The 14,273-nt window shown below is 39.4% G+C and overlaps 1 protein-coding gene across 2 annotated transcripts in view; it reads left to right on the forward strand.

Annotated features, from left to right (window-relative positions):
- Positions 1-1,202: 1,202 nt before the first annotated feature.
- LOC135109184 (ionotropic receptor 93a-like) overlaps positions 1,203-14,273 on the forward strand; it is a 42,965-nt gene continuing 29,894 nt past the window's right edge. The window contains exons 1-2 of one of the 2 annotated variants that reach the window (XM_064020340.1): positions 1,203-1,399; positions 10,502-10,732. In XM_064020340.1, the coding sequence (XP_063876410.1) occupies positions 10,633-10,732 (100 nt within the window). In that variant the 5' untranslated portion in view covers positions 1,203-1,399; positions 10,502-10,632. Of the gene's footprint in view, positions 1,400-7,079; positions 7,269-10,501; positions 10,733-14,273 lie in introns of those variants that run through there. The other variant, XM_064020341.1, reaches the window with a different exon arrangement.

Below are 14,273 nucleotides of genomic sequence, written 5' to 3' on the forward strand. Positions count from 1 at the left end.
CATCCTCTGTTACTATCTACGAGTCTATTGCTTCCTTACATTTATCCAATCCAATCTTCTCTTGAAATTTTACTGCAAAAACATGATACCAGTCCTCCCTTCCTTCCTTTCTTCCTTCCTCCTTCACCCTTAAACTCACTCCTAGCAACCCTTCCTTCCTTCCTTCTCTCCTTCCTCCCTCCCCCTTAAGATCATTCCTTTTCTCTATTCCATTCATCCTTTCCTCCTGTATAATGTGTGCAGTGTACATTTATACGTTCTTGTTAAGTTTGTTTCACTTATCTATAATCTTTGTAAGCATTTTTGTCTATATTCTATTTCAATCTGAGTTTGTCTCATTCAAAACCATTCATATTTCTAATTAGTTCCCTGACTAAAAGCACCTAATTTTCGTACTTTTGTAAAACTGATTTTGAACACCATTTGAACACCTGTATCATTGTCATCACGCACTCGACGCCTTTCAAGGATTTCTACGTGGTTTTGTGTCTTTGTTGGGGGCATACTGGTAACACTACAGCACTGCGTTTGTTGCCTTTAATGCCTTTGTGAAGCTGGTGTAGGAAAAGGTCAAGGGAGTGTTGGGGGATGATGATGCCTCTTGATGCGGAGCCATATGCGTAGTCTTTGTATCGACAGCACCTTAACGACGCCTCTGGTTTTGCTTAGTGTTTTAATGTATCGCTTGTTTTCTTTTGTTTTCTATTTTCATCAACATTTTATATAGTGCTTCTTTATGTTGCTCAAATTGTTGTTCCTGGGTTGTTGAGGTGAAAGCATTGGCAGCGTGTGAGTTCGAGGCTTGAGTTTTCGAAGCTTCATGAGTTTTCGAAGTTTCATGAGTGTTCGAGACTTCATGAGACGTCATCAAATTTGCTCTTCCTTCTCTTGCTTACGAACTCTTCTGATCTGTCAATTTCGGCATGATGCATTCCAAGAGTTCACCAGCGAGAGAGAGAGAGAGAGAGAGAGAGAGAGAGAGAGAGAGAGAGAGAGAGAGAGAGAGAGAGAGAGAGAGAGAATCATTCAAATTAACGTAAACAAACTAATCTTCCACCAAAATCACCTACACTCAGACTCAATTTCAATTTCCATCAACAAAATCCAGAGGACAAAACACGAAATGGCAACTTGCTCTCTCCTCCTCTCCCTCCACTACTTCTCCCTCTCCCTCCGTGCCTCTCCCCACGCCGTCCCCCCCACGAGAGGAAGATGTCAGGAGGGAGAGCGAGGCAGTGAGAGCTGGGAGCCTGGGAGAGATTGTGTCCGCCATTCCCTCTCTCTCTCGTCCCCTCCTACCGAGCCTCCTTCGTATCCTTCAGCCTCCATCTTGTTTCTGCGGGATTCCTGAAGGATTCCTCTCTCCTGCGGCGTCCTCAAGGCCACGGACACAGTAAAGGTATCCTGTGATTTGTTTAACCTGTGTTTCCTTAGTGGAAGGTGATGGAGGGTTAAAGGTCCGCTGAGTTTTCGTTTTTTCTTTGTGTTCGTTTTTGTTCCTCGTGTTTCCAGGTGATTGTAGGAAGAACACACTGTCATGATGAGGGGAAATGACCAAGAGGGACACACACACTCACAGACACTTCTACGTAGGTTAATTCCACTGTCATAAATTTCATCAAGATTTTCCTATAAGATTTCATCCCAAAATATTAATTGTCCTTAAATTAAAAATTCCCATAACCAAACCTAACCTAACTTCAACCTAATTTGTTTAAAAAGGGAAGAATTGTTATTGTTATTATTTTTTTGGGGGATAGGGAGGTTATGTTAAGAGGTGTAAATTTATCTGAGAAGAGTTTGTTTTTCGGACACACACACACACACACACACACACACACACACACACACACACATGCACACAAGACTAAAAAAACTACGTCACATCTCCGTTATCAAGTAGTCTTCATGGCAATGTATAGTCGGACAGACTTCTTATCATCTCGTCACACTCAACCTCCGAGACTTATACCTATTTCAATATTATGCTGTGTAGTCCGAATAATTTCCCTTAGAACCTGTTTAAAGTCCCTAGAACCATGAGAACACCCTGGGGAACGCTAATAAATGACAATAAGTACTGTTAAACTATCGGAATCATGAAAACATCTTTGAAAACCACACTACCTTCCTAGAACCTAGTAAACTATCCCAAGAATCAAAAAAAGCACCCGAAAACTCCAGTAAATACCACTAGAGCCTGTTAAACAATGGGAATCATGAAAATATCCTTGAAAACCCCAACAGTGTCTACTAAACCCTTGTAAACTATCCAGAATAAAAAAAAAACACCCTTGAAAACCCCAAAAGACCCCAGTGGAACCTAATCAATCATCAAAATCTAAAAAAAAAAAAAAACCTTGAAAACTGTAGCGAAGATAAGACACAAAACTCCAATATATTTAAGAACGGGAGCTCGAATGACAGTCCGTTCTTGAGTGACTGGAGGAAGGCGGGAAGGCGGCAGGTACAGAATCACGCCACCGTTGTCTTTGTCTCGTGATCAATGGGGTCCAGTGATCGCCGGTGTTCGTGTCTCAGGGTTCGAGTGGGCGGGGTGGCACGCGCTGCACGGTCACGTCTTGGCATCGGAGGGCAGTGTGGGGGTATATAGGATTTGTGGGAGTCTTGACGCAGTGGGTACGAAGAAGAGACAGGGGATAATGGTAGAATTCATGTAAGTTTATTTATTTTTTTTATTTTTTTATGTATATATTTTTTTAGGAGGGGTGTTATTGATAAGAGGGGTTTTGTTTTATTCGTTTTTGTTTCGTTTTATTTATTTGTTCTTTTGCTTCTTTCTTTTTTTCCTTCTTTTCTTTCTTCTTCTTCTTCTTCTTCTTCTTCTTCGTCATCATCATCATCATCATCATCATCATCATCATCATCATCACCTTCTTCTTCTGCTTCTTCTTTATCATCATCATCATCATCATCATCATCATCTTCTTGTTCTTGTTCTTGTTCTTCTTCCTCTTCTATTTTATTTATTTTTTTTTAATTTAGTGTGCAGGAAGGAACAGATTTTTATAACCAATGCGGATGAATGAATATTTCTTGTAGTTATAAAGTTGACGAAGACTTTCTATATATACGTATAATTCAACGTGGATGGATGAGTAACTTCTTAATAGTTTGACATGGAAGGAAGAATGCGAAGGAATAATGACGGATCTTATATAACTTTTATTTTCATAGTTTGACATGGAAGGAAGAATGCGAAGGAATAATGACAAAACTTATATAACTTTTATTTTCATAGTTAAGTGTACACAAAATTCTCATAGCTGGTAGAGAGAGAGAGAGAGAGAGAGAGAGAGAGAGAGAGAGAGAGAGAGAGAGAGAGAGAGAGAGAGAGAGAGAGAGAGAGAACGGACTGTATATTTTCTGTATATTTTCTTTTTTCTTTCCTCCAGTTTCGTATGGAGGAAGGAGTGGGAGGGAATAACGACAAACTTTATGTAACTCTTTTTTTTTTTCTCTCCCTTTACAATTTAATGTGTCGTGTCGTGTCTTCGCGCTGAATCACCTCCCCTGTCACCGTAATTTCACGCTTTTCAGGACCACATATCCATGTTTCGGCGTCTTATCTCCACTGCTGCTGATTTACCTTTAGTGAGGAGCGGTAAAAAAATAAATAAATAAATAAAAAAAAATCGTAGTATTTTAACAAGAACTGTGCGTCATTAATGGAAAAACAACAACAACAACAACAACAACAACAACAACAGCAGCCATTAGAACCTAAATAAAAACCTTTGTGGTCTTTAGGAATTAGCCCTGATGAGGTTCGTGGGTGTCAGGAGAGAGGCTAGGAATCTACAGGAAAGACGGAGAGGAAGAATCATTTACAGTAAAGGATGCAAGAGGAGATATCTACAGGCTACAGTATAACAGGGTCACGCTTCATTATCCTCTTACCTTACAAAATACAATAAAGAAAAGAGAGGATGAAGTATCTACAGGCTACAGTATAACAGGGTCACGCTTCATTATTCTCTTACCTTACAAAATACAATAAAGAAAAGAGAGGATGAAGTATCTACAGGCTACAGTATAACAGGGTCACGCTTCATTATCCTCCAACCTTACAAAATACTAGTCTCTCATGGAATTGTTCAAACGAAGGAATTATAAATGTCCAATTAAATCTAACCTTTCCTGTGGTGACGTAACAATTCATTACTGAGTCATCTAATGGCAGTGTATTTTTTGGTGTAGGGAATACGGGTGTCTCTAGCCAAAGCTGCAATTAACTTGTTACTTAACGAGGAAAATGTCAGGATTTTTCTTTTTCTGTGTCAAGGGAATTGGTCAAGGACACGAGAAGTAGGAAAACACACACACACACACACACATATACACACCTTGCTGCTCCTGAATAGATATAAGAAGTGTAGAAAAAAAATAAGTTGGTTCATTTACCGCTGATCATCACTCACTCACTCACTCTCTCACTCACTCACAGTCATACTCAGTCAATAAGTTTTTCTCTTATGGTGTCAGGAGCGCAAATAAGTTACTGGATATTGAGAACGATATTGCGGTTAGAAAATAGAGAAAATAATTAAACAATATAAAAAAATAAAAAATGGTTTTCATTTTTTTTTTTTTTGTGGTATTTTTTGGGGGGGAGGGGAGAAGGGTGGGGATGAGTCTGCCATTTGGTTTTGTAAGTGACATTTAGCTCTCTCTCTCTCTCTCTCTCTCTCTCTCTCTCTCTCTCTCTCTCTCTCTCTCTCTCTCTCTCTCTCTCTCTCTCTCTCTCTCTCTCTCTCTCTCTCACGAACAAAATCATATATTGACATCTAGAATATAATGTAATTGATGCTGTGGGGGTGAATTCGTTACTGCTAGATGTAGTAGAAGTAGAGGATGGGCACGAGAGAGAGAGAGAGAGAGAGAGAGAGAGAGAGAGAGAGAGAGAGAGAGAGAGAGAGAGAGAGTATTTAGCATCTTTATAATAGTACTGCCGCTCCACGATGTTCACTTGTTACTGTCACCGCCGTTATGATTCCCCAGTGCGCGCCTCTGCGACTGCACACGCTCTTATATAAGTTAAAACTGTGTTATCCATTACTGTTTAAGCTTCCTGTGTACATGTTTATATTCTTCCTCTTAATCGTACTCCGTATTCTTGTTATTTATTTATTTTTGTGTATTTTCGTCTTATTATTTTTATTTCGTTATTCCTCGCTGTTTTATTTATTTATTTAATATTTTTTATCTTATACACACCTTCTACTACGTGCTCACCTGTATCTCCATGAATTCTTATTATTTTAGTTCTTATCGTGTATTATGTCTTCTATTCTTACTACACGCCCGTCTCTTTTTTTTTTTTCAGGTTATATCTACAATCTTAACTGCATATGTAGCTCCACTTGTGTTTTTATCAGTGCTTTCTTTTATTACTTCATATTTTACCGTGTATAATTTGTTCTATTTCTAGTGCATTCCAGTCTATTCTTAGAGTTATCTGTGTAAATTTATACTGCATAAATAACTTCTATTATGTTCCTAACTAATAATCTCGCCATTTGTTTCTATTCTTACTTCGGTTATTGCCATGTTATATTTACACTGCATGTTTGTCTCTTTTCTTATATTTTTCCAGCAATTTTTACTACATATATTTTTTCGTACATGTCCAATTATTTCTGTTGCGTCTTGTCGTATGTACCTTTCTTTCTCCATTCTCCCTCTGTTTATTCCCGCTGAGCACTGTTATTAGTCCGTTTCCATCTACATATCTCCTGGTGATAAGTGGACGGTCTTACCTCTTACTCGTCTTCTGTCTCACCTCTTGTATTTATAGCAAACATTCTATGCTTTCTCACTCGCTACTCTTCCTTCTTCTCCACAACACAGGTCTTTCTAATCTTCCTTAACACAACTCAAACTCTCACTCTCGCTTTTCCTTTTTCTATCTCGCCTTGTATTTTTATCCCCAGTATTTCTATTATTATTCTTCTACTCTGTTTTTATCTCTATTGCCTATTCTTACAGTTTCGGTGCCCTTACTTATTCGTGTTTACTTTAGACGTCTATGTGATACTCTTATTTCCCGCCACATTCTCTCTGCTCTGCCTTCCTCCTGCCATCGTCAATAGCGAAAGTGGAGTTAATATTGCACTGGTTACTTCAAGGCTGCCAGGCGCTGTTGACTTAATGGAACTAATTACTTGTATCCTACACACGCAACTGAAATAAATTTGGCTTCGTGTTGATTGGTCATTAGATGAAGCTATGGCGGCAGTGTTTATGTTTACGAGTATGTAAGGCTGAAGGGGGTGTGTACTTCAGCTACGTTAGGTTAGGTTAGGTTATGCTTGGCTAGGTAAGGTTAAGTTATTTTAGGTTAGGTTAGGTTAGGTTAAGCTAGGTTATGTTATGTTAGGTGAAGTTAGTTTGGTGAAGTTAAGTTTGGTTAGGTTAGGTTATGTTAGGATATGTTTTTAAATGTTAGGGCTTGTTTTCAAATTGTAAACCATGATGTCGTCTTGATATATGATGATTGATTACGTGTTAGTAAAGATATACATGTAAATATAAATAAGAAAGAGAATGCCAAGAAGAGTCGAGACAAAAACATACGCAAGAAGAAGAGAGGAAGAAAACACGAAAAATGGTCAAGAATGAGAATAGAAGTACGTAAGAAAAGAATAAGAAAATACGAAGAAAAACCAGAATACGAGCAAGAACATCCAAGAAGCAGAATGAAAGAAAAAAGAAAACACGAACAAAAAATCAGGAAGCTGCACTGTACTGTACCGTAGCAACGCACATACATCAGTGACCTTGGTGGGTGAATAAAAGAACGGGGACACATAAAACGACTGCAGAAACTCAATTACACACACACACACACACACACACACATACACACACACACATAGAAAATCAGTAACATGTGCAGGATAAGAGATCGCTAGACATCACGAAGCAAGTTTGAACAAAGCGAAGGATGGCGGAGCAGTGGAGGTGGCAGGTAGCGGAGGCGGCAGCGAGGTCCCGTAGCTGGCAGTGTGGCGGGCGGGCGGCTGCTGGGTGGGTTAGTCAGTACCTCGCGTTGCGGCCGCCATGCTAAGCTCCCGGAAGAGAGGTGAGGAGGCCCGCTGCTCAACGCCTGCCCTACGCGAACGGAGTAAAAGACTATACCGGGCAGATGACAAGCTACAGTGTGTCCCGACTGTGTTTGCCTGTAGATATTTACTTGTCGCGGGCTGTATCGGGCAGGGCAGTGCTTCATAATCACACAGTTTGTGGTAAGTTTGTGAAGCGCCTCGTTCTCCTTCCTAGTGAGTCATCCACTATACAAAGGAACACAATGGAAGAACGAGCAGCAGACCTGTTGTCCCGTATGAGGCTATGGTAAAAGCCCATATTCCTAAATTATTTAGAGTCTTTTCTCGAGTACTTTCAACAGGATCCAGTGTGTTTTTTTTTTCATTATGGAATCTGAGTGCATGATTTTAGTGATTGCGTAACATGTGTTCTGCAATAGCGATAGGAAAAACATCCATGAGAATTTAGCTCATAATTTCTAGGGCCTTTGAAAATAGTCTTAAAAGAAAGATACGAAGTTGGAAGTGTGTGTGTGTGTGTGTGTGTGTGTGTGTGTGTGTGTGTGTGTGTGTGTTGATGATGACTTTGCCTGTAGGAGACTGTACTGAACGCTAGAAAAGATAAGAAGACGAGAATGAAGGGCGGCAGGGCAAATCTTGGAAATGGAGTGTTTGCCATGGAAATCTCACAGCAGAAAATTGTCTTAGAATAGTTTTGAAGAAGAGGGAAAATGATAAATAAATATGTAAAAATAAATAAGACAGATGAAGGAATAAATGAAAAATACATAGAATAGACAGATAAATAAATAAATGAATGAATTTTTAATAGCACAAAAAAAAAGAGAACAAAAGCTTGAAATTTACTTACTCATCTTTCCATTAATTCATACATACATACATACATACATACATACATACATACATATTGACCTAAACACATACATAAATTTGTTAACTAAACACATACCGAACACAAAACTATTTTCTATTGGACCTTTTTCGAAGAGACAATTACGCAAACTCTTTTTCTTCCTTTTTATAAGCTTTAATATCCCTTACCCAACCTTCGTTCCACACACACACACACACACACACACACACACACACACACCAAAAAAGTAACCCAAACCAAGCATTATAACACAAGAAAACTGTGAACACCCCACACAAAAATATTAACCTCAATAAAAACTTAAATCCAGGAATACAAGAAGCTAAAAATTCAGTGTAAAACAAACAAACAAAAAAAAAAAAACTATAAAATAAACAAGTCTTTTAATGCTTCTTAATTCTATAAGCTCTTACCGGATTTATAAGTCCTTTTCTATCAGATTTACCTATTTTAGTCGATAATAATGCTTGTAAACCTAGACAGCATGTTTTCACCTATGCTTATACAACAATAAGAACAAGTAACACACATACGCACACATACATTCGTGTCGTATTGTGTATCGACGTCATACACGCGTAATGCAAATGGTTGGAGTGTCTCGCTGCACCGTGTATACTGAACTGTTACAGAGGGACAAAGGACGACAATTAGAAGGATAGTGGCCATGAATCTTGTAACAGTACCGCAGCCTCGTGTGTGTGAGTGCCTGGCTGTAATTGTGTGCGTGTGTGTGTGTGTGTGTGTGTGTGTGTAGTGAGGTGCATGAATGGTGGCGAGGTTTAGAGGAGAGTTTCTTCAGGTGAGACAAGAGGTGAATGTGGAATGTTCGGAGGCGTTGAGTCAGTGTTGGCCTTGTTGGGATAAAGAGGCTAAGATTGAAAGGTTTTTGGTCTGGTAGGAATGTGTTTGAGTGAGGCATTTCTTTGTGTTTGTGTTTTTATTTTTTTTCCTTCTCCTCCTCCTCCTCCTCTCATCCTCCTCCTCCTCTTCCTGCTCCTCGTCCTCGTCCTCGTCCTTGTCCTCGTCCTCCTCCTACTACTACAGATGCTGCTCCTGGTGCTATTAAGTGATGATGCTGATAAAAAAAAAAAGATGAAATAGATCGTTATAATATATGTACCGGTGTTGTCACTGCTGGTTACCATCCAACGGTAATAAAGCTATTGCTAATTATGACCTTTTACGTCACGCATTTCTGAGAAAAACCAAATGTGATTATGATTATGGGACAGTTTGTCACACACACACACACACACACACACACACACACACACACACACTTTGATATACTCCGTCTCGCTTCTCTCTCTCTCTCTCTCTCTCTCTCTCTCTCTCTCTCTCTCTCTCTCTCTCTCTCTCTCTCTCTCTCTCTCTCAGTAGCAAAAAATCTGCTCTCCAAACCGTAGAGAAGTGGCAGCTATTTGTCTGTGTCGACGATAATGTGAGGTTAGGGTAAGTGTTTTCTGCCCGCGCGCGCGCACGTGCGTGTGTGTGTGTGTATGTGTGTCAACAAATCGCTCGTGTTTGATCACTTATGTAACTTTCATATAATTATTATAGTTGTTGTTGTTGTTGCTATTGTTATTATTATTATTATTATTATTATTATTATTATTGTTATTATTATTATTATTGTTATTGTTGTTGTTATTATTATTTATTATTATTATTATTATTATTATTATTATTATTATTATTATTATTTTATTTCTTCTTCCTTTTCTTCTTACTACTACTACTATTACTACTACTACTACTACTATTATTATTATTATTATTATTATTATTATTATTAGTAGTAGTAGTAGTAGTAGTAGTAGTAGTAGTAGTAATAGCAACGATGGAATCCCCAGCATTCGATTCTTGCTTAACCGTCAAAGAGAGAGCAAACAGTATCATAAATAGGCAAGTCGCAACAAGAGGGAATGATTTATTGGCATCAAAAAAGAACATTAATTTAGAGCTTCATACTAAATTAAACGCTTATTATTTATGTACCCCTAAGTGTATTTTGCTATTCAATATTACGCTTTCTATGTACGAGTGTTTTCCTTACTATCCACGTGTCTTTCTTTTCTTTATTGTGACTTTCTATGTACTTTATTGTCGATTTTTTCTGCTCTTTTTATACTATTTTCTTGTCTTCTTTTTTGTTGTGTCAGTATCTCTACTAATCTACTTTGTTGTTCTTTCTTTGTTCTTCCTCACTTGCTCTTTCCTTTTTGTTCAGTTCCTTTACTAATCTGCTTTGTTTTTTTTTCTCCTTTTTTCTTCTTCATCTGTTCTCCCTTCTTTGGTCTACTTTCTTTGTTCTAAATGTCTTTATTCTAATATACATTGTTCTTTCTCCTCTGTTCTTCCTTATTTGTTCTTCCTTCTTTATTCTTCCCTCTTCGGTGTGACTTCTTTGTTCTAAACGTCTCTCTTCCATTATACTTTGTTTTCCTCCTTTATTCTCCCATTTTTTATATTTCTTTTTGTTTTTCTTCCTCTACTCCAACTCTGTACTAATTCCCTCTTGCTTCTATCCCCACAGACACCTGGAGACGAAGGCGGCAGAGAGAGAGAGGCACCGACTGTCAGGTTCCTCCCAGCTCAACACAACACTACCTCGGCCCCCTACCCCTTCTCCTTCCCGCCCCCCTGCACGTGTAAAGGCTGCTGGTGATGGCGCGGGCGTGGGTGTGGGCCTGGCGCTGCGTGTGGGGTGTCTCTCTGCTGGTTTCTACATTTGCTCAAGAACTTGATAATGAGAATTCAGTTTTGGGTAAGTTTTTTTTTTTTTTTTCTGTGGTTCGTTGTCTTTAGTGTTTTGAGTGATTATTTGCATTATTTTCTAAGTTTATTACTCAAGAAGTCAAAGAGACAGTCAGTCAGTCATTATTCAGTCAGCCTTTTGGACTGCCTGTCATTCAGTCTGTTGTCCAGTTAGTTGTTCAGGTATTCAGTCAGTCATCCATCTTATTATTCAGTCAGTCAGTCAGTCAAATAGTCCACATCGAGCCAGCTGTCCATTCAGTCTGTCAGCCAACCAATCAGTCATTCATTCAGTGAGTTACTTTATTAATTAGCCAGTTAGTTAATTGGACAGTCAGTTGATCACCCAATCTATCAGCGTATCACTCAACTAAGAAGTCAGTTAGTTAATCAGTCAGTCAACCATTGAACCATCCATCCATCCATCCATTTACCCATCCAGGCAACCAGATAATCAGTCAGTCAGTTAATAATTTTGTCAGTCAGTCAGTCTTTCAGTTAATCATTCATTTAATCAATCAGTCACTTTACTTAAGATCACAATGAAAGCATTCCCTCACAAGTAAATTTTCATAGCCACTCAGTCACCCCACAACACACTCATGAGGAAGCAAAGCAGTGGTGTGAGTGCGTGTCTGTGTGATGTTGTCTCAGGTAATGAAGTGACGTGACTTTGCCTAGTACCGCCACTTATGAATTATGTACCTCTTTGCCGTGCCTCACTCTACCTGTCACCACCTGCTAGTATTTCCTTGTACTCACTCGTCACAAATGAGAAAGAAAAGAAGCTTGCGTGCTCTCTTGAAATAAACAGGTGTCTATGTCTTACCTGCCTGACATACATACACACACACACACACACACACACACACTGGAGGAAGAACAAGAAAGAAAAGATCTGATTGTTTTAATTACCTATATGTAATTATTGTAACTCCAGTGATTAGTTGTAGGAATTGTTTGTTGATTTTGGTGTTCATTATGATTGTTATTGGCTTTTGTTATTATTCACTTTGTTATTTGTTATTTTTGTTCTATTTTATTTTTTTTCACTTTTATTTATTTCATATTATTAATTTATGATTAATTTATTTACGTATTTTTTACTTAATTTTCTTCTTCTTCGTATCATTATCATCATCATCATTACCATCATTATCATCATTGCCATCATTCAGTAATATATAAACACTTTGTCCCGCTAGTAATCTTTAAAAGCGGTGTCATATGTCACCCTTGTTGCGATACAAATAAAAGTAACCAATCAAATAAAGAGCCACTCACTTCACCAAACTCTGCGGTATTGACTTGCGGTATTTAACTCTGCGGCGCTAAACGGAACATTTCAAAGTTCAGCAACACTTACCGGTTACACTTGAAATCACAGAATGTCGATAACTATTGAGATTTGTTGTCATGTCTTTCTTTCTTTCTTTCTTTCTTTCTTTCTTTCTTTCTATCCATCAATTTATCTAGTATCTACCATTCTACCTGTTTGTCTATCTATTCATCTACATATCTACCTACTTATGTATGTATTTCTCGATTTATCAATCAGTTAATTAATCCATCAGTCAATCATTCAATCAGTTGGTCTATCTAATCTGTCAATCAATCACTCAATCAATCAATCAATCAATCTATCTATCTATCTATCTATCTATCTATCTATCTATCTATCTATCTATCTATCTATCTATCTATCTACCTACCTACCTACCTACCTACTATTCATTCATCTTCACAATGCCAGCACTGTCAACACGAGTAGCAGCACTGCCGTAGCTAGAGACGCGTTGAAATCACCAAGGGAGAAGCATGTATTTTTTCTCCCAGTCGGCAGTGCAGACACAAAAATGCTTCAAAGTGTTGTTCATAGATGGCGGTCGGTGTTCAGTTATGAGATTTGCCGCCAGATAGCACCGCTGTCGCCTGACTAGCTTGAAAGCTTACCAATAGAGGACGGTGTTCTAGTAGCACTGTGACAAGTAGATCATTCATTTAATTATTTTTTAACTGATAAACTCTGGAACTCCCTGCCTGCTTCTGTATTTCCTCCTACCTTTGTGACTTGAACTCCCTCAAGTGGGAGTTTTCAAGACACATCTAATAATTCTGTTAATGTCCATCTTACATAAAAAAAAAAAATGCCAAAGATTTCTCTGGCGTTTTCATCGATATTATGTTTTCTAACTTTCTACAGCGTATTGGGACATTGTTTTCTAACTTTCTACACCGGATCAGAACAGTGATATGAACCCCCAGCTCTGATAGAGACAATTGAAGCGTGTCTCTTTTCACGCTGTAGCTCCTCTTCACCTGACAGAGAATAGGTGTACGAGACAGAACCTGATGAGTGTAACTTGTAACCCGGAAACGCTACCATGAACCCCATTAGGAACCCCACTAGGGACCACACCAAGAACCCCTCTCGGAAACCCACTAGAAAACCCACCAAGAAACCCACCAAGAAACCCACCAGGAACCCCACCAGATGCACCAGCAGAGGCCCCATGTACGTAAGCCATGTCGTAAGCCAGCATAGCGAGACACATGGCTTATCGCTGCGTAACCATCAGGAGAGACCTTTGTCCTTTGGAGTCACTTAGCTGGTGAAAATATATATGAGGTCATTACACCACGGCAGGAGTACTCGTGGTGGCGGGCAGGCAAACAGTAGCAGCAAGAAGGGCACGGCACGGGCCACTCAAAGGCTGGAGGGGCGGAGGGATACGTGCTTATATAAATGGGGCTCTGAACGTGATGTATGGCTTGCCCTTCATTCCTGCCATTCCTCCCTGTACCTGTCATAGTAACACGCCATGATAGTGAAGAATAGAGGAAAGACTTGACTCTCTGTGCTCCCTTACCTGAGAAACACGTGACCTGCAGGTGCTGGTGTCAAAGAGTTGGTGTTTGATTTTCTGACCCTTGGAATTCCTATGGGAGGTGCATGAGAGAGAGAGAAAGAGAGAGAGAGAGAGAGAGAGAGAGAGAGAGAGAGAGAGAGGAGAGAGAGAGAGAGAGAGAGAGAGAGAGAGAGAGAGAGAGAGAGAGAGAGAGAGAGAGAGTGGAATGTGTGTAATTATAGGGAACATAGTACTGCTTGTAAATGTTCCTTCGTTCGCTGTCAGTGAGAAAACTAGGACATAAGTATACTCTCTCTCTTTCTCTCTCTCTCTCTCTCTCTCTCTCTCTCTGGAAGGTTGCGGGTTTCATCCTGGCTCACTGCAAATTCTCAGTGGCAGAGGTAGCGAGCTCTCGTAATGTTGCACGGCGCCACGTGATCTGGTCTGGCACAATAACTCAATCAATTTACAAGTCTACTCTCTCTCTCTCTCTCTCTCTCTCTCTCTCTCTCTCTCTCTCTCTCTCTCTCTCTCTCTCTCTCTCTCTCTCGCTTCGCAATATAGACGACAGCTTTCACTCATAAGGATTCACACGAAGTACAGCACAGCGTATCAACCCGCGTGATGTATTATAATATCGCTATAAGCACTAGTGTCCTCCCTCCCCCTCTTCTCTCCCTGACCACCGATAAACATGAAGAG

The sequence above is a fragment of the Scylla paramamosain genome, chromosome 18 (genome assembly GCF_035594125.1).
Source record: "Scylla paramamosain isolate STU-SP2022 chromosome 18, ASM3559412v1, whole genome shotgun sequence".
Taxonomy (NCBI): domain Eukaryota; kingdom Metazoa; phylum Arthropoda; class Malacostraca; order Decapoda; family Portunidae; genus Scylla; species Scylla paramamosain.